The sequence below is a fragment of the Trachurus trachurus genome (assembly GCF_905171665.1).
Source record: "Trachurus trachurus genome assembly, chromosome: 20".
Lineage (NCBI taxonomy): Eukaryota > Metazoa > Chordata > Actinopteri > Carangiformes > Carangidae > Trachurus > Trachurus trachurus.
Genome location: NC_139911.1, coordinates 22,393,369 through 22,412,108, shown reverse-complemented (window position 1 = coordinate 22,412,108; position 18,740 = coordinate 22,393,369). Strand labels below are relative to the sequence as shown.

Here is an 18,740-nt window from a genome sequence, read left to right as displayed (position 1 = left end):
AGCGGCCGTCAGCTGAGGGTGCGTTCAAGCGAAGAGAAAGTTAGATTTAGAGATTGGGTTACAGCAAAACAACAGATGTGAACAGATGTGGACAGGTTTCCACTCATCCTGAAGCTGTGACTCCACTCTAACAGCACAACTTTTGTTGTTGTTATTGTTGTTTTGGAGGCATCATCAGTGTGTGTTTAGAATAGAGACTCTGTAACAGCTCAACCACACCAGACTGGTGGTTGCTGAGCTGTTTTCATTCAAACAGCACAGATCTTTGTCTATAATAGTCTAACTCTGAACCTTGATCACATTGAAACTGGAGTAGAAACTAGAAATATATTTCATCATGATGCAGACATGTTTGTCAGTGTCAGCAGATGGGACAGTGATTAGTAGCAATATGCAGGGCCGTTGCTAGGAATTCTGGGCCCCCTGAAAGAATATTAAAGTGGGCCCCTGACTTTTTTTTCTTAGACTATGTATGTATTATTATGTTCTATTAACTTTGTTTTGATGCTAATGCAGCATTACTATGAGTATTAGTCAGGGTCTTATGCAGAATAATTCAGTCATAAAGATTAGACTATGGGGTTTTTTGTGGGCCCTACTGGGCGCTGGGCCCCTAGAATTATCATCACCTTTCTCCCCTATACAACGGCCCTGGCCTTTGCTACTAATCACTGTCCCAGACAGTGATAATGCAAAATATAACTTCTGTTTTGTTTTTTTCATAAAAAACAAAACAGTAACTTTATCTAAACAAACCGGATATTTAATAGTTATGATCTGGAGTGGAATATATCAATTAATTCAGTACTTCTCTGTTGAGGAGAAGCATTAAAAAGCAGCTGATCGTTTTAAGAGAGCCTTTGTGTATGTTATGGCAAATGCCCACAAACTGACCAATCACAGCAGAGGAGGTGGGCGTGGCTGAGGACAGTATTTGTCACCTGACTCTGGAGCTCCGTCACCTCCTTGGCCAGCTCAGTCTGGAGCGTCTGAGGAAGGCTGGAGAACAGAGTGGACGACTGATCCTTCTGCATGTCCTCTTTGTACTTCACCTGCAGGGAGGGACAGAGAAGAGTGACTGGGAAGAACTGCATCATGGGAAAAAGCAATAGGTTTTAATGGGCAGACAGACGTGAGCTCTCTGCCTTTTAATGTAACTCAGCAGCAATGTGGACTGGAATTTGTCGGACAGTGTTGTCTACAGTAACAAGAGTGTGTGATGTGCTCAGTACCTGGCTCTGGAGCTGTGACACCTGCTTTGCATGTTGAGTGTCCAGAGTTTCAGGCATCACAGAGTACAAACAGCTGCCTGCCTCCTGCCGCCCGGACTTCTTATACTTAGTCTGAAAACAACAGCACAAAACATTTTTAAGTGACTTTTAAAAAATGTTGTTCTTAGGTAGATTTAAAAATGAATATAAATATGAATGTCAATATCAATGTGAATATGAATAGCCTATATTATATACACAATCTAGGATCACAAACTGAAGATTTATGCTGCTCTACTGAGCTTATAAATTTCTAAAAATGTATATACATTTATGAGGCCAAAACTCTCTTTCAAATAATGTTTAATTGAAATTAAGAATTGTAAATTTGACATAATAATAGTAAATGTTTCAATTGCAAATCATATTATACAGTATGTCCATAGGGTAAAATATGTGGCAGTCATGAAATTTCAAGTGTCAAATGGGATTTTTCTAATCACTGGTCTCAGAGAAATAAACAGACTTGTTTCCACATTTGAAAGATTATTTATCTGCTGCACTAAAGGTTCTCATTACCTTGTCAAGGTTTATGTATCAGCTCAGATCATTTTATACAACAGAAGATGAACAAATAGATTGTCATCATCGTGGTCTCACCTCGCTCTGCAGCTCAGAGACACTTTTTGCAAACTGAGTCTCAGTAGTTTCTGGCAGCTGGCTGTAGAAGCTCTGAGACAGGTTCCTCATCCCGTCCTCCTTGTACTTGTTCTGCAAGTAAAGACCAAAAACACTGTTTGTAACAACATCAATAAGTAGTTCCAGTGGTTTTACCAAAAACTTATCAGACAGTATCCAACAGAGGAAATGAGAGCTCCACAGAAACACATGAGAAAAATCTTTACTGATGTACATTGTGCAATTTGTTGAGACAGTGAAGACCAAAATAATCGACCCACTATAGGAGCTTACAACGACACAAAGTGAAAACCTGCAGGTTTATTCAACTTGTGCACATTTCATCAGAACTACTCATGTGTACGGCCTCCACATGTTTGTATTCCCTCCTCATCTGACTCATCTGGGCAGCTGATGAGTCAGTGGACAGTGTCCTGGGTGATCTCCTTCCAGACCCTGGATCAGGATCATGAGCTCCTGCGCAGTCTGTGGCTGTGCCTGGCAGTGTCGGATACACTGGCGCATAATGTCTCATAGGGGTCCAACTGGATTAAGGTCAGGGGGATTGGAGGGCCTGTCAACACCTTCATCAGCCAGAACCGGCCTTCACACGCACCAGACACTGACCTGCACCAGGAGGAACCCACAGGACCGGTCTAAGGTCTCACAATCACTCATACTGCATGATGTTACAGGCAGGGTAACATTCACCACTGTGTCTCCAGACTCTTTAAAGGGATACGGCAACATTTTTTTTTACATGTCTTGCCTCACTCCAGAGTCCATGACAAGCAGATAGACACCATCCTTTCGACTGTGTGTGCAGTAACAAGGGAGATAGAGCCCGTATCAGCCGTAATTAGCTTAGCCCAAACGCTGGAAGTGTATAGGTAGTGTTAGCCTGCCTCTACCTAAAGTCATCAGAGAAAATCTTTAGCAACTCCGGAAACCGGCGGGTCGATCTTCGTCTCAGAGCTGACAAAACTCTCCGGTAAGGCATCTTGAGTGGTCAAATGCCGGTAACAGGACGAGATCGGTCAAAACGGAGGGTTCAAGCAAAGACGGTTTATTTTGGTTCAAGCTACTGTAGCTACATCGAGGGTAGGTTAGCTTCCTATTTCAAAGTAAAAGCACAAATTCTATTGTCATGGTTTTCTGTATGAAAAGGGCAACGGGTGTTTTATTTTGTAACCGGAAGTCCGTTGGTCACAACGGCTAGATTGAGCGCTGAATTTGTCCGAATAAAATTGTAAACAGCTGGGGTCTCATTTATAACCGTTGCGTACGCACAAAACGGGCCTGAAAGTGGCGTACGTGACTTTTCACGCCAAGGTTGTGATCTATAAAAAACAAACTTGACGGGAGAATGTGCGCAGCTCTAAGCAAACTCTGACCCATGCGTACGCATGGTTTGGAGGAAAAGGGGAATTGGCGACACAGACGGCGTGGTGGTGAACTGAAGTCAGACTCAGGAAATGATGATTGAGAAGAACGATTATGTTTTTATTATCGGCCGTCACACATTTAATTTCAACCCGTATGCGTTAGATCCATGTTGCCACGGTGATTTAATTCAACAGCGTTATGTTGCATCGGACTGGTGTTTCAGAAACATCTTCTTAGAATCTAACTTAAAATTCAAAATCAAAATTCCTTCTCTATATTTAATCACCACAGTCTCTCCGTCATATTGTTCACTCCCAGAGCGCAGGAGGAGGAGAGGACGCCGCGGCTGCATGGGATAAATACATGGTGTAAATAACTATATGTTCCTATGATACTGTGAACATATGATCGAGAATCAATTAAATCTCAAACCCTGGAGAAAAAAAATCCAGTAATCGTTCCCACAATTGTTACATTCTGTTTTCTTGTTATCAAGAGAAGTGTCATGTTTGATCATTCCTCAGAATGTAACTGATTCCGCTAATTATTCAAAGTTTTATCGATCAGTCTAATTACTGTAAATGTATAAATACAGCGGTGAGCCCCGTGCGTAATTCTGCACCACGGCACCGCTGGAGGAGAAAGGAGGGAGAGGGAGACCATGACGAATGGTTAATAACTCAGATTAAAACTGTTGTCATTGTTGTAAATGTGCCGAACCGGGTCCAGCATGTGAGAGGCAGCGCAACAAAACACCACCGTGTGCGCTCTGAGCCGCTGACGCCGTTAACAGCTGCAGCAACACGTCACGTCGCCACTTTCACACCTGCACAACACCGACAGAACAAGAGCACGTCAGGCTCATTGACATGCAGATCGCATTCATGTGGTGGTTTGCATTGACCATCTACGGCTAAAACAGGGCGTGTACAGGGCGGAACGTGAAGCGGATTCAGCTGCGCACACTTGTAGGAACTCTGTGATTTATAAAGGGAAGTTTGCTTGCAAGTGTGCGTACGCAGGGTTTTATAAGTCTGAATATTTACTGGCGCACGCAAAACTTGGCTTTTGGGCGTACGTACACTTTTAGTAACGATCCCACGCACAGTTTTATAAATGAGACCCCTGGTATTTAGACAAATTAAAGACACACTGCTGATCTAAACGGCTACTTTCTCACCTAAAAATGTTTGAAATGTTGATAAAGTGATATATTGACAGAGTTTAGAGCTAAAATGAAATCAGCTTCTGACTGCTGACAGAAGGCTAACACTAACACTACCCATACACTTCCAGCATTTGAGCTAAGCTACTGTAATTACGGGCGATACGGCTCTATCTCCCTTGTTACTGCACGCACAGTCGAAAGGATGGTGTCTATCTGCTGGTCATGGACTCGGGAGTGAGGCGTATCCCTTTAATGCCTATCACATCTGCTCTATGACGAGAGCAGGTCTCCAGCTGTGTTCTCTGGTATATGCCAATCAAGCTGCTCAGAGCTGGGCTGTGGGCTCCGGCCCTTTGCCAGCCTCATGGAGTCTGTTTCTGACAGTGTGTGGTCAGAACTTTGCACACCAGTCTCCTGCTCTCCTGGTGTCTCCTCCAGGCTGTGGAGACTGCACAGAGAGACGGAGCTAATCTTCTGATGACGCACGTACAGGAATTGCCAACCTGGAGGAGTTTGACTACCTGCGCAACCTGACTGGGCTGCAGATACAACCTCATGCTACCGGTGAGGACAAGGACACAAGCAACATGCAGAACTAGAGAGGAATCAGTAGAGAACAATTACATGCAACCACCACATTAAAAAAACATTTTATTTTTGTACGCTGTGTCTGCAACTGTGTCTGAATCTGATTCACAATGACTTATCCTTCCTAAATGAACAGACTGATACTGCATCTCTAAGTTTAACTGACTTGGTCTTATACTAAGTGTTAATTTTTGAGCAGTGCATATATTTATTCATAACTAAGCACCACAGCAGCCATCACATCACAGCATCAAGAGTCTCCTCCTCATGTTCCTCTGACTGCTTCACTTTCTAATCCCAGAGTGACTAACACTCTGTTAGCTGCTCAGCAAGGCCATGTGACATCACTGTCATGGTTATGGTTGACAGCCAGAGATGCATAATATGCAATAATATGCAAGCTAATATGCAAGACATATTGGGCCCTAGTTTCCTGGCGCAGCGCAGGTAGCGCAAGGTAGCGCAGCCGGTCTAATGCAAGTTTCGACCAGCGCAGCCTAGCACAAAGTCAGATTGGCAGATTGCGCTGCGCTGAGATAGGCGTGGCCGCGCAGCAGGGGGAGGCGTCACAGATTCAGCTTGGTGCAGTGGAAGTTTTGTGCGAAAATGTCTCGCCGAGGTTGCGCTGAAAGCTCGCCACCTCCAACCAGGTCTACTCTCAGCGCAGGGCGGAGCGCAGCAGGTGCAGTGGAAGTTTGACTGACTGACCTGCAGTGCACACACGCCACCAAGACCTCACAGGCAGATCTCCACAGTTCCAGGCACATTTCAATGCAATAAATATCCACAATAACCACTATTTAATGCAACTAATGGAATCAACACGTGAATTTATATCTATATAGATTGTCCCGTCACATCTGACGTCAGATCAAAGCAGAGATCAAAGGCTGTGGCACGCGTAAAGGAAACTCCACCTGAATTAACACAGCAGGGACGAACTGGCACTGAAAAGCAGCTGTGGATGTCCCAAAAGCAGGACTGAGGGTGGATGACTGCATGTCGCTGCCGTGTTGAGATACCACTCTGCCCTTGTGATGATCGCTTTATTTATTTATTTACTTATTAATTCATTAGCGCGAGCGACCGCATCAGGCAGCCGTAATGAAAAACAAAACACAAATCTTCATCTCTCTTAGTCCACCACAACAGCCTCTGTGTCAGATAGTCAGTATATAGCCTACTACAGTATACTCAGCATCTCTTTCACAGAAAAAAAAGAGAAAAAAAGAGACGGACAGAGAGAGAGAGAGAGAGAGAGAGAGAGAGAGAGAGAGAGAGAGAGAGAGAGAGAGAGAGAGCGTCCTTTACGCTGATTTCATCCGTTACGCATGGTGTTTGTTTATGTTGTGATTACACCTCTCATCTTGCTTACACAGGGTTTGAATAAATGTGAGTTTCTTTATTAGTTTATTAGTTGTTGTTTCTTACACTGAGCACCGGTTCTCAGTGTATCAGATCAATCCTGGTTAAAGGGATAGTTCACCCTAGAATGATATTTCGCTCATTATCTACTCACCCTCATGTTGACTAAGGGCTGGAAGAATTATCAGAGTCCACCGTCCCTTCTCTGAGTTACAGGGGGTCTTGGCGTAGCAGTGCATTTCAATGCAACGGTTGCAAAGGGACACCAGAGCTCTTCGTAAAAAAACACACACAAAAAAACATCCAAATACCTCCATGATGCTCGTATGTAATGTCCGTCTTGTGCTGAAGCCCCAAATTGCGTAATTGTCCCGAAAAAATTAAATAAGTCTATATTTTAAGCTTGTTTGTAGCGGAAGCTTCTCGAAGCTCCTCTTCCTGGTCCGTCCAAATCTCGCGTGATTTGCGCCGGCGTCAGTGCGGTTACTGCGAATCACGCGAGATTTGGACGGACCAGGAAGAGGAGCTTCGAGAAGCTTCCGCTACAAACAAGCTTAAAATATAGACTTATTTAATTTTTTTCGGGACAATTACGCAATTTGGGGCTTCAGCACAAGACGGACATTACATATGAGCATCATGGAGGTATTTGGATGTTTTTTTGTGTGTGTTTTTTTACGAAGAGCTCTGGTGTCCCTTTGCAACCGTTGCATTGAAATGCACTGCTACGCCAAGACCCCCTGTAACTCAGAGAAGGGACGGTGGGCTCTGAAAATTCTTCCAGCCCTTAGTCAACATGAGGGTGAGTAGATAATGAGCGAAATATCATTCTAGGGTGAACTATCCCTTTAAGTATATTAGTAAACTCATTATTGGTCACTCTGATCTCGGACCTCCGGACCAAAACAGCTGTTTCCTCCTGGGAGAGGTTCGGCCTCTGGCGTCGCTGTCTCCTCCGTCCATGTCCAAGTATAAAATGACAAACTTGCAGCGCGCATCACCCGCCGCGCAGTTAAAGGTGAGGAGAGGAGCTCATTTGATTGGTGAAGATCTGACTCGGCTGTGTCAAACCCACTCCACGCCTTTCTCTCCTCCTCCTGTCTCCCTCCCGCCCTGTCTCCTCCCTCTTTGCCGTTTGCGCCGGTGGGAGGGACGAGGGGAGGGGTTGCGCTGGTCTAAGTCTGACTGCGCGGCCCACCAATCTTGCGAAATGGACCTGGGCCACACCCCGTTGACGTGGCGAAGCTGCGCTGAGGTTAGACTTCGCCCGGTCCACGAGACTAGGGCTATGTCAATGTCAGCGAGATGGAAGACTGAGAAACTGATCTAAGTTGTTATGTGCTTGTTATGTTCAATACTAAGGTCACATGACTACAGCTCAGCTTGTTTAATATTAAATGTCCCATATCATGCCCCTTTTTCACAAATTAAAATAGTTCCCAGGTGTCTTAAAGACATGTCTGTGACATGCTTCACTTTGTGTTACATGGCTATGTAGGAAAAGTGCTCTATAAATAAAGTTTGATTGATTGATTGATTCAGTCAAAATACCCCAAGGATCAAACATCACAGCTGAGTGCTCACCCCATCCCACCCCTTCTACCGGTACTGGTACTCACAGGTAGAAGTGGTATTATGCAAAATCGAAAACTAATGACATCATCAAATGCCAACTGAGGGAACAGCTCATCAAACCACATGGATTTCAACCTAGGGAGCCTGAAAATTACAGATTTTGTTGTCAATTCTCACATTTTGGGGGCCAGAGGGCATACTGATGTATCTCTGCTGTTGATACAATATGTTTGTGAAGTTATTAGGGGATGAATACTTTTAATTCCTGTGCATTATCCAAGACTCATTTACAGGCTATAGCTTGGACTTTTTTGGTGTAATCTGTATTAATAGTCTCCTGTTGTATTTATGCTATTTTGTATGCATTTTCTTGTTTAATTACATGCCTCATTAGCAGCAGAACTTTATGGAATTTGAAGTTCAAGTTCAGTGTTCAGTTCACTTAATCATTTAGATGGTGGCACAGTCAGTGGCACACACTTTTTAATTTGATGTGCAATTGTCCTCAATGGTAAACAGAATCATTTATTGAATATCAAAGAAACAAAATTTTCAGAACAAGGTTCCTTCATCAGGTTTAAAATACAAGGCAAGAAATGACGACAATTTATACGCATACCTGGCGAAGGGACCTTGTTCCTTGGGCCGATACACTGCTGAAAAAAATCTTCCTATTTTTCACAACCCAATGTTGGCAAGTATGTATGATGTGTCTCTTGGCTGTGATCCTCTCACCTGGCTCTGCATGTCTGTCAGCACTCGGGCAAACTGGTTCTCCAGAGTGTCTGGCAGCTGGTGGTAAACTGGACACATCATCTCCTTCTTGGAGGCCTCTTTATACGGGATCTGAGAGACAAACAACATGGCTGCTCAGTGAGGACGAAGAGTCAGTGAATATAACAGTCAAAGTGTGTGTGACACACGTGTGTATGTATACCTGGCTCTGCAGCTGTGAAGCCTCTTTAGCGTGTTGCGTCTCCAGGGTTTCTGCTAGTCGATGATACAGAGATGTTGAAGTCTGCTTCTTACCAGCCTCTTTGTATTTGGCCTGAAACAGACAACAAGGAAACAGAAAACAGAAAAACTGAGGCAAGAACATCTGAAGCCCTGCAGCCGTTAAACTGGATTATTGACATTTATACATTTTATTCATGGAAGTTAAACTATATGTGACAGAGAGAGGAAGAGAAATCTGGAAAGATCAGGTGGGTGGAAACAACCCCAGTTATCTTTAAAGATAATCATTTAGATTCATTTGCAAGATTAAAGATATTAAATAATCAATTTCTAAATTACATCAAGTGTGCAGGTAATTCTGTTGAAGCATGAAATCCGCTGGAGCCTGAACGCACCTCACTCTGCATCTCTGTCAGCTCTTTAGCGTGCTGGGCGTCGATGGTGTCGGGCATGGCGTACAGGTTGATGCTCATCTCTTTCTTTCCTTCCTCTTTGTACTTGACCTGGTGATGAAATAAAACAAAGCCAGGAGGGAGAGTTGGTTCATTCATCTGTTCATCTTTATATCAGAATAACCCAAACCCTACAGCAGGATAAAGTCATGATGAGGTCAGGCTTTGAGATATGTTTGCTGTGACTATAGCAAATAAAAGCTTAGTTGTTACATAATAAACCCTGAAAGCGATGCGCCGATGATTTCAGTATTTTAATTGGTGGAGCAGTCGTACCTCACTGAACAGCTCTGTCTGCTCTTTGGCGAAATGGGTCTCGATGGTCTCTGGCATCAGGTGGTAAAGACTGGAGGAGTTTGAGTTCTGCTTGTAGTTCAGCTGGAGCACACAATCAAGTCAAACTGTCACTTTCTACAGCATCGATATCATATGATGAGAGAACAGGATGAAACCAGTCCACACCTAAAGCAAATGTTACATGGATCCCATAGTGCCCTGTCTGATCTGTGTGGATGGGAATTATTTCATTAAACTGTTAAAAAATAAATTAAAAAAATGCTTTACTTTGTACTTTGTACCTGGCTCTGCAGCTGTGAGGCCTCTTTAGCGTGTTGAGTCTCCAGAGTCTCAGGTAAAGTTGAGTACAAAGACCTCATGGCTTCTTTTTTCCCTGCTTCTTTGTACTTCATCTGAAACACAACACAAACTACTGTTGGACACATTCATGTGACTTTTAAATAAAGTTCTTGGGACTTTAAGCTCAGCATCAGCAATAATCCAGTAGTTCAGTAGGTCAGTGGTTCTGTAGGACAGTCACCCGATGGGGCGGCACATACCTGCTGACACAGGTTGCTATAGAGACTGATAGTGTTTAATCATGCTGCTGAAAATAAAGTGAAACATAGAGTAGTGTATCGTCTGCATGGATGTGAACATTTTCAAAGACTGTTCCTTGGGATCAGATAGAACGAGACACATACACAAACATGTTACATCTGTGTTGTAGTATATATAGTAGAGCTTTTTGTGTATCATTTCAGACATATAACATGACTGATGACAGATGAAGCTTCACTTTTCGTCTGGACCATGTGACTGTTTCTGGGTTCTAACACTGACTGATGTTTAGTGGGTGTATTTGCAATTGATCCAACAAAGAAAGACTTTAAATATACCGCTGTGATTAGGACCTTGCCTACGTGAGAACCGAGACTTTTCCAGTCTGATAGCACTATGTTTTTATTTCTCCTGATAAAATATGAACATCGTGGTGTAACATTATTGTATGTTTTAAACGGAAGGGGGAAATCCAGCAATCTGATTGGTTGTTAACTGTGTTATAATGAGCGTATTCCACAGCTGTTATCACAGCATATCACTCCGCGTCAGGGAAGTATCAATGAAAGTTTGTTGTCATGGATCAATGACAACAAACTGTGACAATAGGTAGCAAAAGGTAGCCAGTGTTTTTATGAGGTTAACAAATAGACTAAATTAGTTGAATTCACATGTTCATGGTTAACTTTCACCTCCGGGGAGGGTTAACAATGGTAGAGTGGATTGAGACGTGACTTTCTCCTGAAAAAAAGACGACATGCAGAGCTAACGTCCGGAGAGGTGGGACTATTTTTATTTTTTTAACAGTGCAGATATTTTATTAGATAATATGTATTTCTTATTGAATAAAAACTACATGAAATTGACTGTGTATTCCTCTTCCATATTGCCATTATTGGTAACTGTGTTATAAAATCACTGATATACGCTCATTATACCACAGCTAAGGGGCGTTCTTCACTGCCGTGATGTATTACTTTAATATAATGCTTTCAAGGACATACATAGACAAAATTAGATAGCTTTACGTACTATAAAGGTCTGCTTAGAATAAAAAAACACAACCACTATAATTACGATGATTAAGTTTGTTAATATTTACTGATATGGCTCTGTCTACTTGACCTGCTTCCAGCTTCAATGTGATTGTGTTACAACCTCTGTTAATCACTACTTAACAGCAAAATGGACTGAACTTTTGTCGTCCACCACTTAAAGTGCTTCAGACTCTGAGTGGTGGAATCTGTGTGCCACCTGAGAGCACAATTAAAAGTACAGTAACCTCTTTCACTACATTTATGACAGATATATATCAGGGCAAAGGGTCAATGGTCAGATAGCAGAATTTTCATTCATCAAACATTTATCTCCCTCACCCCGCTCTGCAGCTCAGAGACACTTCTAGCAAACTGGGTCTCTGTAGTTTCTGGCAGCTGGCTGTAGAAGCTCTGAGAGAGGTTCCTCATCCCGTTCTCCTTGTACTTGTTCTGCAAGAGGTGCAGACAAGTCAGATTATAGGTTTGTTTTATACATAAAACAACACACATGTAAAGATCTGTGAATCTACAGAACAGCTTCACGGTGAGAACCCAGACTGTTTGTTTTCACTGACAAGGCTTGGTATGAATCTGGTTTCCCATGTCTCCCTGGCCCCAGATCAGATATTGTTAAAGGGATAGTTCAACATTTTGGCAAATTGGCCCATTGCCATAATCGCTATAGTCATAGCAGTAGGTTTGTTACCTTTAATTGTCGGTGTAAGCTATTTTTAGAACGGTGGAGCGGAGCAGCAGGCTGCTCAGGGCTATGCTATGGAGGCTAAGGGAATTTCTTGGTTTTCCTCATCAAACTCATCAAATACACAACCCAACAACTCCAAAAGGCTGTCGTGGACAAGTTGTGAGCTGCACAATCACCACGCTATGAGATAATAATGGAACGTTACGAGACGGAACTGTTTTAGAGGTAAATTCATGCAAAACCGCTGATGTGCGTTGTGTTCAGGGACAGTTTTTCAGCAAGCAGACGCTGTATTTACCCTGTATTTACCTCGAAAACGGCTCCGTTTCGTAACGTTCCATTATTATCTCATAGTGTGGTGAATGTGCAGGTCACAACTTGTCCACCAGAGGGTTTTGGAGTTTGGGGATTTTGTATTTGATGAGTTTGATGAGGGAATCCAAGAAATTCCTTTAGCCTCCATAGCGTAGCTCTGAGCAGCCTGCCGCTCCGCTCCTCCGTTCTAAAAACAGCTTACACCGACAAATAAAGGTAATGAACCTACTGCTATGACTATAACGATTATGGCAATGGGCCAATTTGCCAAAATGTTAAACTATCCCTTTAATGACTTTTCTTCAGTGCAGGTTAGGAGCAGACTGTGAAACCCCTTTGATGCTGCCTCCGATGGGCGCCGGAGCTATAGACATCAGAGAGCATTAGATGGTGGGGGGGCAAGTGATTATTTATGACTAATCAAACAGCATTCTTACTGAGGATCAGCCCGTCAGCAATCCATCATAGTCTTTATTTTATCTCAGTCCAAAATCAAACAATGCATGATTCTGTACAATGGCTGAGCTTTCACTTTTTGTCCTGTCACTTTATAATGATAGTTAATGAAAAATAGGAAATAGTTGTTTCTCATTGTCTGACTCGTTTCTAATGTGAGCAGGGGAAGTCTAGAGGTTAACCACAGTTCTAAATCTGAGCCATTAGAAGACAAGGCTCGTCTTACTCTCTAGTTTTCTTACTGTCATTAACTCCCATAAAAAGACCCACACCAGCCATCAAACCGGAGGAGACAGAGAATTTTTCGAGGACTATTTTCAGTTTTCAGAACGATTTGTGGCTCAGAGGAGGATGTAACAGGCTTTAGCTGCACACACAATTTTTGTGTCATGGTTTGTTTGAGATTTATGGGATTTGTTAATAGAACATTTCTAATAATAGAACAACACAGAACATCAGCAGAAATACAAATATGAATGAAAGAGATGAAGACGTTTAAAGAGGAACTAAGGTATGCAAGTCTGGTTGCTTCTCCCCTGTGTTGCTAACCCTCCACCTGGCCATGTGCATTTGTTTACAATGAAGCCAGTGAAAAATCAATCCATGGAGCGGTGGATAATGTTATATAACACATACAATGTTACGACATGTATATTTGTGTCACGGGAGAAATCCTGCTTAGTTCCTCTTTAAAGTATCTTGACTTAAACAGCCTCAAAGATCCAAACATGAGATTAGATTATGATTTACATTAGTACCAGTAACACTCTTATTTACAGGTCTGCCAATTCTTCAAGATTGAGGTAGTAACTACAATCAAAGAATTCCAATTAACTGCTAAACTAACTTAACCAAGAGGCTGTTACAGCAGCAGGTGGCTCAACAGGTCAAACTGCAAACTCACTGCAATATACAGTATATAATTTAAGAACAAACTTTCCAGTGAGAAAACAACTTTTTTAGTTATTTTTGAATCATTTTTTGTTGTTGTTGTTTTATTACAGGGACAGTAAGAGAGAGAGAGAAGCTAGGGAAGTGTTGATGTTGAGTCAAGTTTTGTAGAAACAGGTGCATCTCAATAAATTAGAATATCATGAAAAAATGTATTAATATCAGTCGTTCAATTCAAATTGTGTTCAAAGTTCACTATTGTAACCTAATGATGTCACACTCTAATCAGCTCATTAACTACAAACACGTGCAAAGGTCAAAATGGTATCTTCTGGTCTGGTTCAGTAGCTCCACTATCATGGAGAAGACTGCTGATATGGCCTCCATCTTATTCTACTATATTGAGATAGACAGGTTTGTATTTTGTAACTGTAGTGTTTCACCTGGCTCATCATGTCAGTCATCTCTCTGGCGAAGCTGGTCTCTGAGGTGTCGGGCAGAGTTGCATACAGAGAGCTGGACATCTCCTTCTTCCCACCTTCTTTGTACTTGATCTGTGGAAGAGAGGCGGATGAGGAGAATCTGAATTTACCTGAGATAAAAGGAGAGGCGCTGTGTTGCATAGCGGAGCAGCATCGGACCCAAACAACTCCCACAGGTCAGACAACCACACTGGAACTCTAATAGCAGCAGCAGCAGCGTTACCTCACTGAGCAGCTCTGCAGCTTCTTTAGCGTGCTGCGTGTCCATGGTGTGAGGCAGCAGCGAGTACAGGCAGGAGCTCGCCTCCTTCTTCCCCGCCTCCTTGTACTTGGTCTGAAATATGAAATGAGTTTTGAGGTTTGAGCAGCTTCTAGGTCTAGAAACTTTGTGCATTCACATTTAGTTCAAATGTTTGATGAATGTGCATTGTCCATTTTCAAATAAGCAAATAAACTAAACTAAAGTTGAGGCTTTGTACATATGGATGTAGATTCTGGGGTAACGCTTTACTTGACGGGTGGGTGCACAGCACATTCACCTATCATAAGGTGTTCATAAGGTTACATTGCTATGGAATAATGAACTGGGAATTTTTTTCAAAATAAAAGTACCTTAATTACACCTGGAAATACAAGAACTAGCCGTTATTTGTAAAATTTCTTATGATGGTTTATGAATGTTACTGTGCATGTCACTTTACTATACAGGTAGTTAAGGATTCATAACTGAATTACAAATGATGCTCAACCTGGAATGGTTTGGTGTCTGGGCAACTTATGGCGACAGGAATAAAGCAAACAATGCATACAGTAATGGTGCGTTCAAGACAACTCGGAAGTCGGAAAAAAACAAGCTCCGACTTGTCAAAAACGAATTGAACGGCGCTGAACTCGGAAATTACAGGTCGGAAACTCGGGTATGATTTCAGAGCTCCGACTTTCCGACTTGACGTCACGACAACATGGCAGCCCTAGACATTTTAAGTTATTTGTTGAGGTTTTAATGCATATGTTTGTGTATTATTGCAGTAGCCTATATGAAATATGTTTATATTAAGCTGTGATAGTTGTATGGTGTGAAATTGTGGTCCTCGTATAACCTCGCTTAACTGTTATCAAGGCTATAACTTTATATGTGCACTCATCTGCGGCGTCTCCTCTCCTCTTCATTTGCCTCCAAAAAAAAAAAAAAAAATCCCAGTTTGTTATTTCATAGCAATGTAACCTGATTCTGAGTCATGCCTTATGAAGCTGTCGTGAATGCATTTCGAAGACCGGAAAGGTCTTATGAATGTGCTTTGCACCCAAAAGTGAGTGGTGGCACCTCTAAAGTGTTAGTGATTCTGACTACGGGACATTATTTTTTGTACTGAATCAATGGCGCTACACTTATACACAATACACACGTTTTAAAGCTGTGAGAAGTGTAGAGATCCTGCATCTCTCCCCACCTCTCTCTCAGATTTGACTCATCTTTCTCCTCACTCACTGTTTATGGCAACAATTAAAAACCAATTTGGACTCAATACAGGAAAACTACAGGAAAACCCCTTTGGCGTGTTGGTGGGACAAAGGATGTAACACAAAAACAACATGTTAGATGAGATCTGTTCCTGGTTTGACTGAAATAACAACCTACCTCACTCTGCAGCTCAGACAGCTGTTTGGCCAGCTGTGTCTCTGTGGTCTCTGGGAGGCGGTGGTACAAACTGCTCTCAGTCTTCTGCTTCAGACCTTCTTTATACTTCACCTGCAGGAAACGGGAGCATCACACGGCGTCACCTCATGACAAACCAGAATATAATGGAGGTGTTTCCAAGGCAACCAAAAACGTGCATGGATGGATTATGATGCACGCTGCGTGTTCTCAAACTTGTTTTCTCAAGTTGTTTGTGTTTTTTCTATTGAGTGTGTAAATTAGGATTTATCTTGAACATGTGAAAGTCAAAAGAAATGTCCACAAATCAATTGAAACTAAACTCCTCAAAAAAGTTTGGAAACATTTTATCAGTCAATCATTTCTCTCTTTTAATAAAACCACTTGGTGTTGTCTTTTATATCTTTGGAAAGGCTGATTAGTCACCTTTACAACGCAGTACAACTTGCATTTATTGTGCAACCATGGATTAGTGACACAGCTAAACGTGTCGTAGTGTAGCATCCCCAAAAGATGTACCAAAACCCCCTGCAATATTCTCCTGGTATTCACTCTGGTTTTGAGTTGTTCAGAGGATGACTGCACTCTTCCAGAGGTAACTAATAAAGAAAAAAAAACACATATTGTCCATTTTTACACTTTATTTGACACCTCGTCCTGGACCTCAGTAGCTTATGGGAGAGCCATACGTAGCCACAGCAGCTGGCAGCTCCTCCTCATGCTGGTCACCAGCCTGCTCACATTCTGCTATGGGATGGCATCCCATTGACTATATTCACAGCGTCGCCATCTTTCCTCACGTCATCACTCGGGGTGGGCTGCGTCCCTGGCTGCAAGCCGTACAAACGTCAGGAGTCTGATAAACTGCTTTCCTTTCACCACTTCCCAGTTGATACAGATTTAAGGAAGGTATTGTATGGGTTGTTCACGCCCAAGTAAAGCTGATCCCACAAGCGTTCAGTTGGGTTGAGGTCTGGACTCAGAGCAGGTCACTCCATCTAAATCAAATTCTGGAGCTACTGTACAGTACTCTGTGATGATCCTTGTTAGAGAATAATTTCACTTCCCTATAGATAGTTTGTGTAGTTAATGTATCAATTCCTCTGTGTCATAGTGACTTTCTGATAGATTACTGCTGGGGTCAGTTATCTGCCCTATTTTCCCTCTGAGGAACATGCCAAGGCCATGGTCGCTCTTTGGCGTCTTCAATCTCACTCTCCGGCTGCTTACAGACACAGCTGGAGAGTCAGATGATAACGCTCTCCGTCACTGGATCACACTTTGTGTGGGGGGAGAGAGAAAAACTATTGTTTCTCTCTCACTTCCTAGCTGGTGTGAATCCTTATCTTCATGTTTATGCACTATAGCCAATCGGATGTTAAAGGGATAGTTCACCCAAAATTGAAATTTCACTCATTATCTACTCAGCCTCATGTGGACTAAGGGCTGGGAGAAGTTTCAGAGTCCTCCGTGCCTTCTCTGAGTTACAGGGGGTCTCGGCATAGCAGTGCATGTCCATATAACGGTTGCAAATGGATACCAACTGTCTTCGTAACAAAAAGACACACCTAAAAACATCCAAATACCTCAATGCTGCTCGTATGTAATGCCCCTCTTGTATTGAAGGCCCAAAATGCAAAATTGTCCCAAAAAAAATTAAATAAGTCTATATTTCAAGCTTGTTTGTAGCGGAAGCTTCTCGAAGCTCCTCTTCCCGGTTCATCAAATTTGGACGGACTAGGAAGAGGACGGACCCTGGTTCATCCAAATTTGGACGAAATTTCAATTTTGGGTGAACTATCCCTTTAACACATCTCTCCTTTGCTATCTCGTTCCATTTCTAGTATAAGAATCTGAGCTTTACTGTTTGACCCATAGAATTGAGGTGGACTCATGCACTTATGTTGTGATGACGACTCTTCTGTTCTCCTTGGCCAAGCCTAAATAAACTCCTTCAGCATAAGACATCCAGGACTCTGGTACTTCTTCTTCTTCATCGGCATCACCACAAATTCCTCCCTAACAATTCTATCTCTGTGGAGGGGGGCTCTTGTGTGACCGATGTTGTCTGGCCTGCCCTGAGTGAGTCTCTCGCACCACGGGCGACAATGCAAACCGTTTCGCCAAGAGATTGACCTCTTGGCGAAACGGTTTGCACGTACCGCTAAGCGCCACACGCTGTCACTTCTCCTTACTGGTACCTCGTGACTGTGACTATACCCGTGGACCTCCGTTACACTCGTCCTCCTGGAGGATGGAGTTAGGCCTCAGATCCCGGAGATTATGGGAACGCCACTGGCTCCAGAATCTCATTACGATATCTCATTGCATTGAGACTGTCTTCAATGACAAGTTCTGTCTTGGGCATTTTGGCACATTTTTGGGGGGGCACTACCCACCTGTTTAGCTGTGTTGCTCATTCCATGAATGCACAATTCTTACAAGTTGTACCTCATTGTAAAGGTGACTAATCAACAATATAAAATACAACACCAATTGGCATTATTAAAGGGATAGTTCACCCAAAATTCAAATTTCACTCATTATCTACTCACCCTCATGTCGACTAAGAGCTGTGAGAATTTTCAGAGTCCTCCGTGCCTTCTCTGAGTTACGGGGGGGTCCGTGCAGCATTATTTGTCCATATATGGTTGTCAATGGATACCAACTTTCTTCGTCCAAAAAGACACACCAAAAAACATCCAAATACCTCCATGCTGCTCGTCTGTAATGTCCCTCTGGTATTGAAGCCCCGACATGAGAAATTGTTCCGCCGGTCAGTGCAAATCACGCGAGATTTGCACTGACACAGGAAGAGCAGTGAACCGAGATACTGGGAGCTTCCGCTACAAACAAGCTTAAAATATAGACTTATTTAATTTTTTTCGGAACAATTTCTCATGTCGGGGCTTCAGTACAAGACGGACATTACACACGAGCAGTATGGAGGTATTTGGATGTTTTTTGGTGTGTCTTTTTGGA

At 42.7% G+C, this 18,740-nt stretch overlaps 1 protein-coding gene across 1 annotated transcript; it reads right to left on the bottom strand.

Moving 5' to 3' along the window:
• Positions 1–8: 8 nt before the first annotated feature.
• LOC311003554 (uncharacterized protein) lies at positions 9–18,071 on the bottom strand (the record flags this gene model as incomplete). Its single annotated transcript, XM_083995321.1, has 14 exons — positions 9–12; positions 895–1,052; positions 1,233–1,343; positions 1,872–1,982; positions 8,707–8,817; positions 8,909–9,019; positions 9,324–9,431; positions 9,657–9,758; positions 9,959–10,069; positions 11,594–11,704; positions 14,063–14,211; positions 14,330–14,435; positions 15,741–15,851; positions 17,979–18,071. The coding sequence occupies 14 exons, from the start codon at positions 18,069–18,071 to the stop codon at positions 9–11; spliced, it is 1,497 nt and encodes a 498-aa protein (XP_083851447.1).
• Positions 18,072–18,740: the final 669 nt, after the last annotated feature.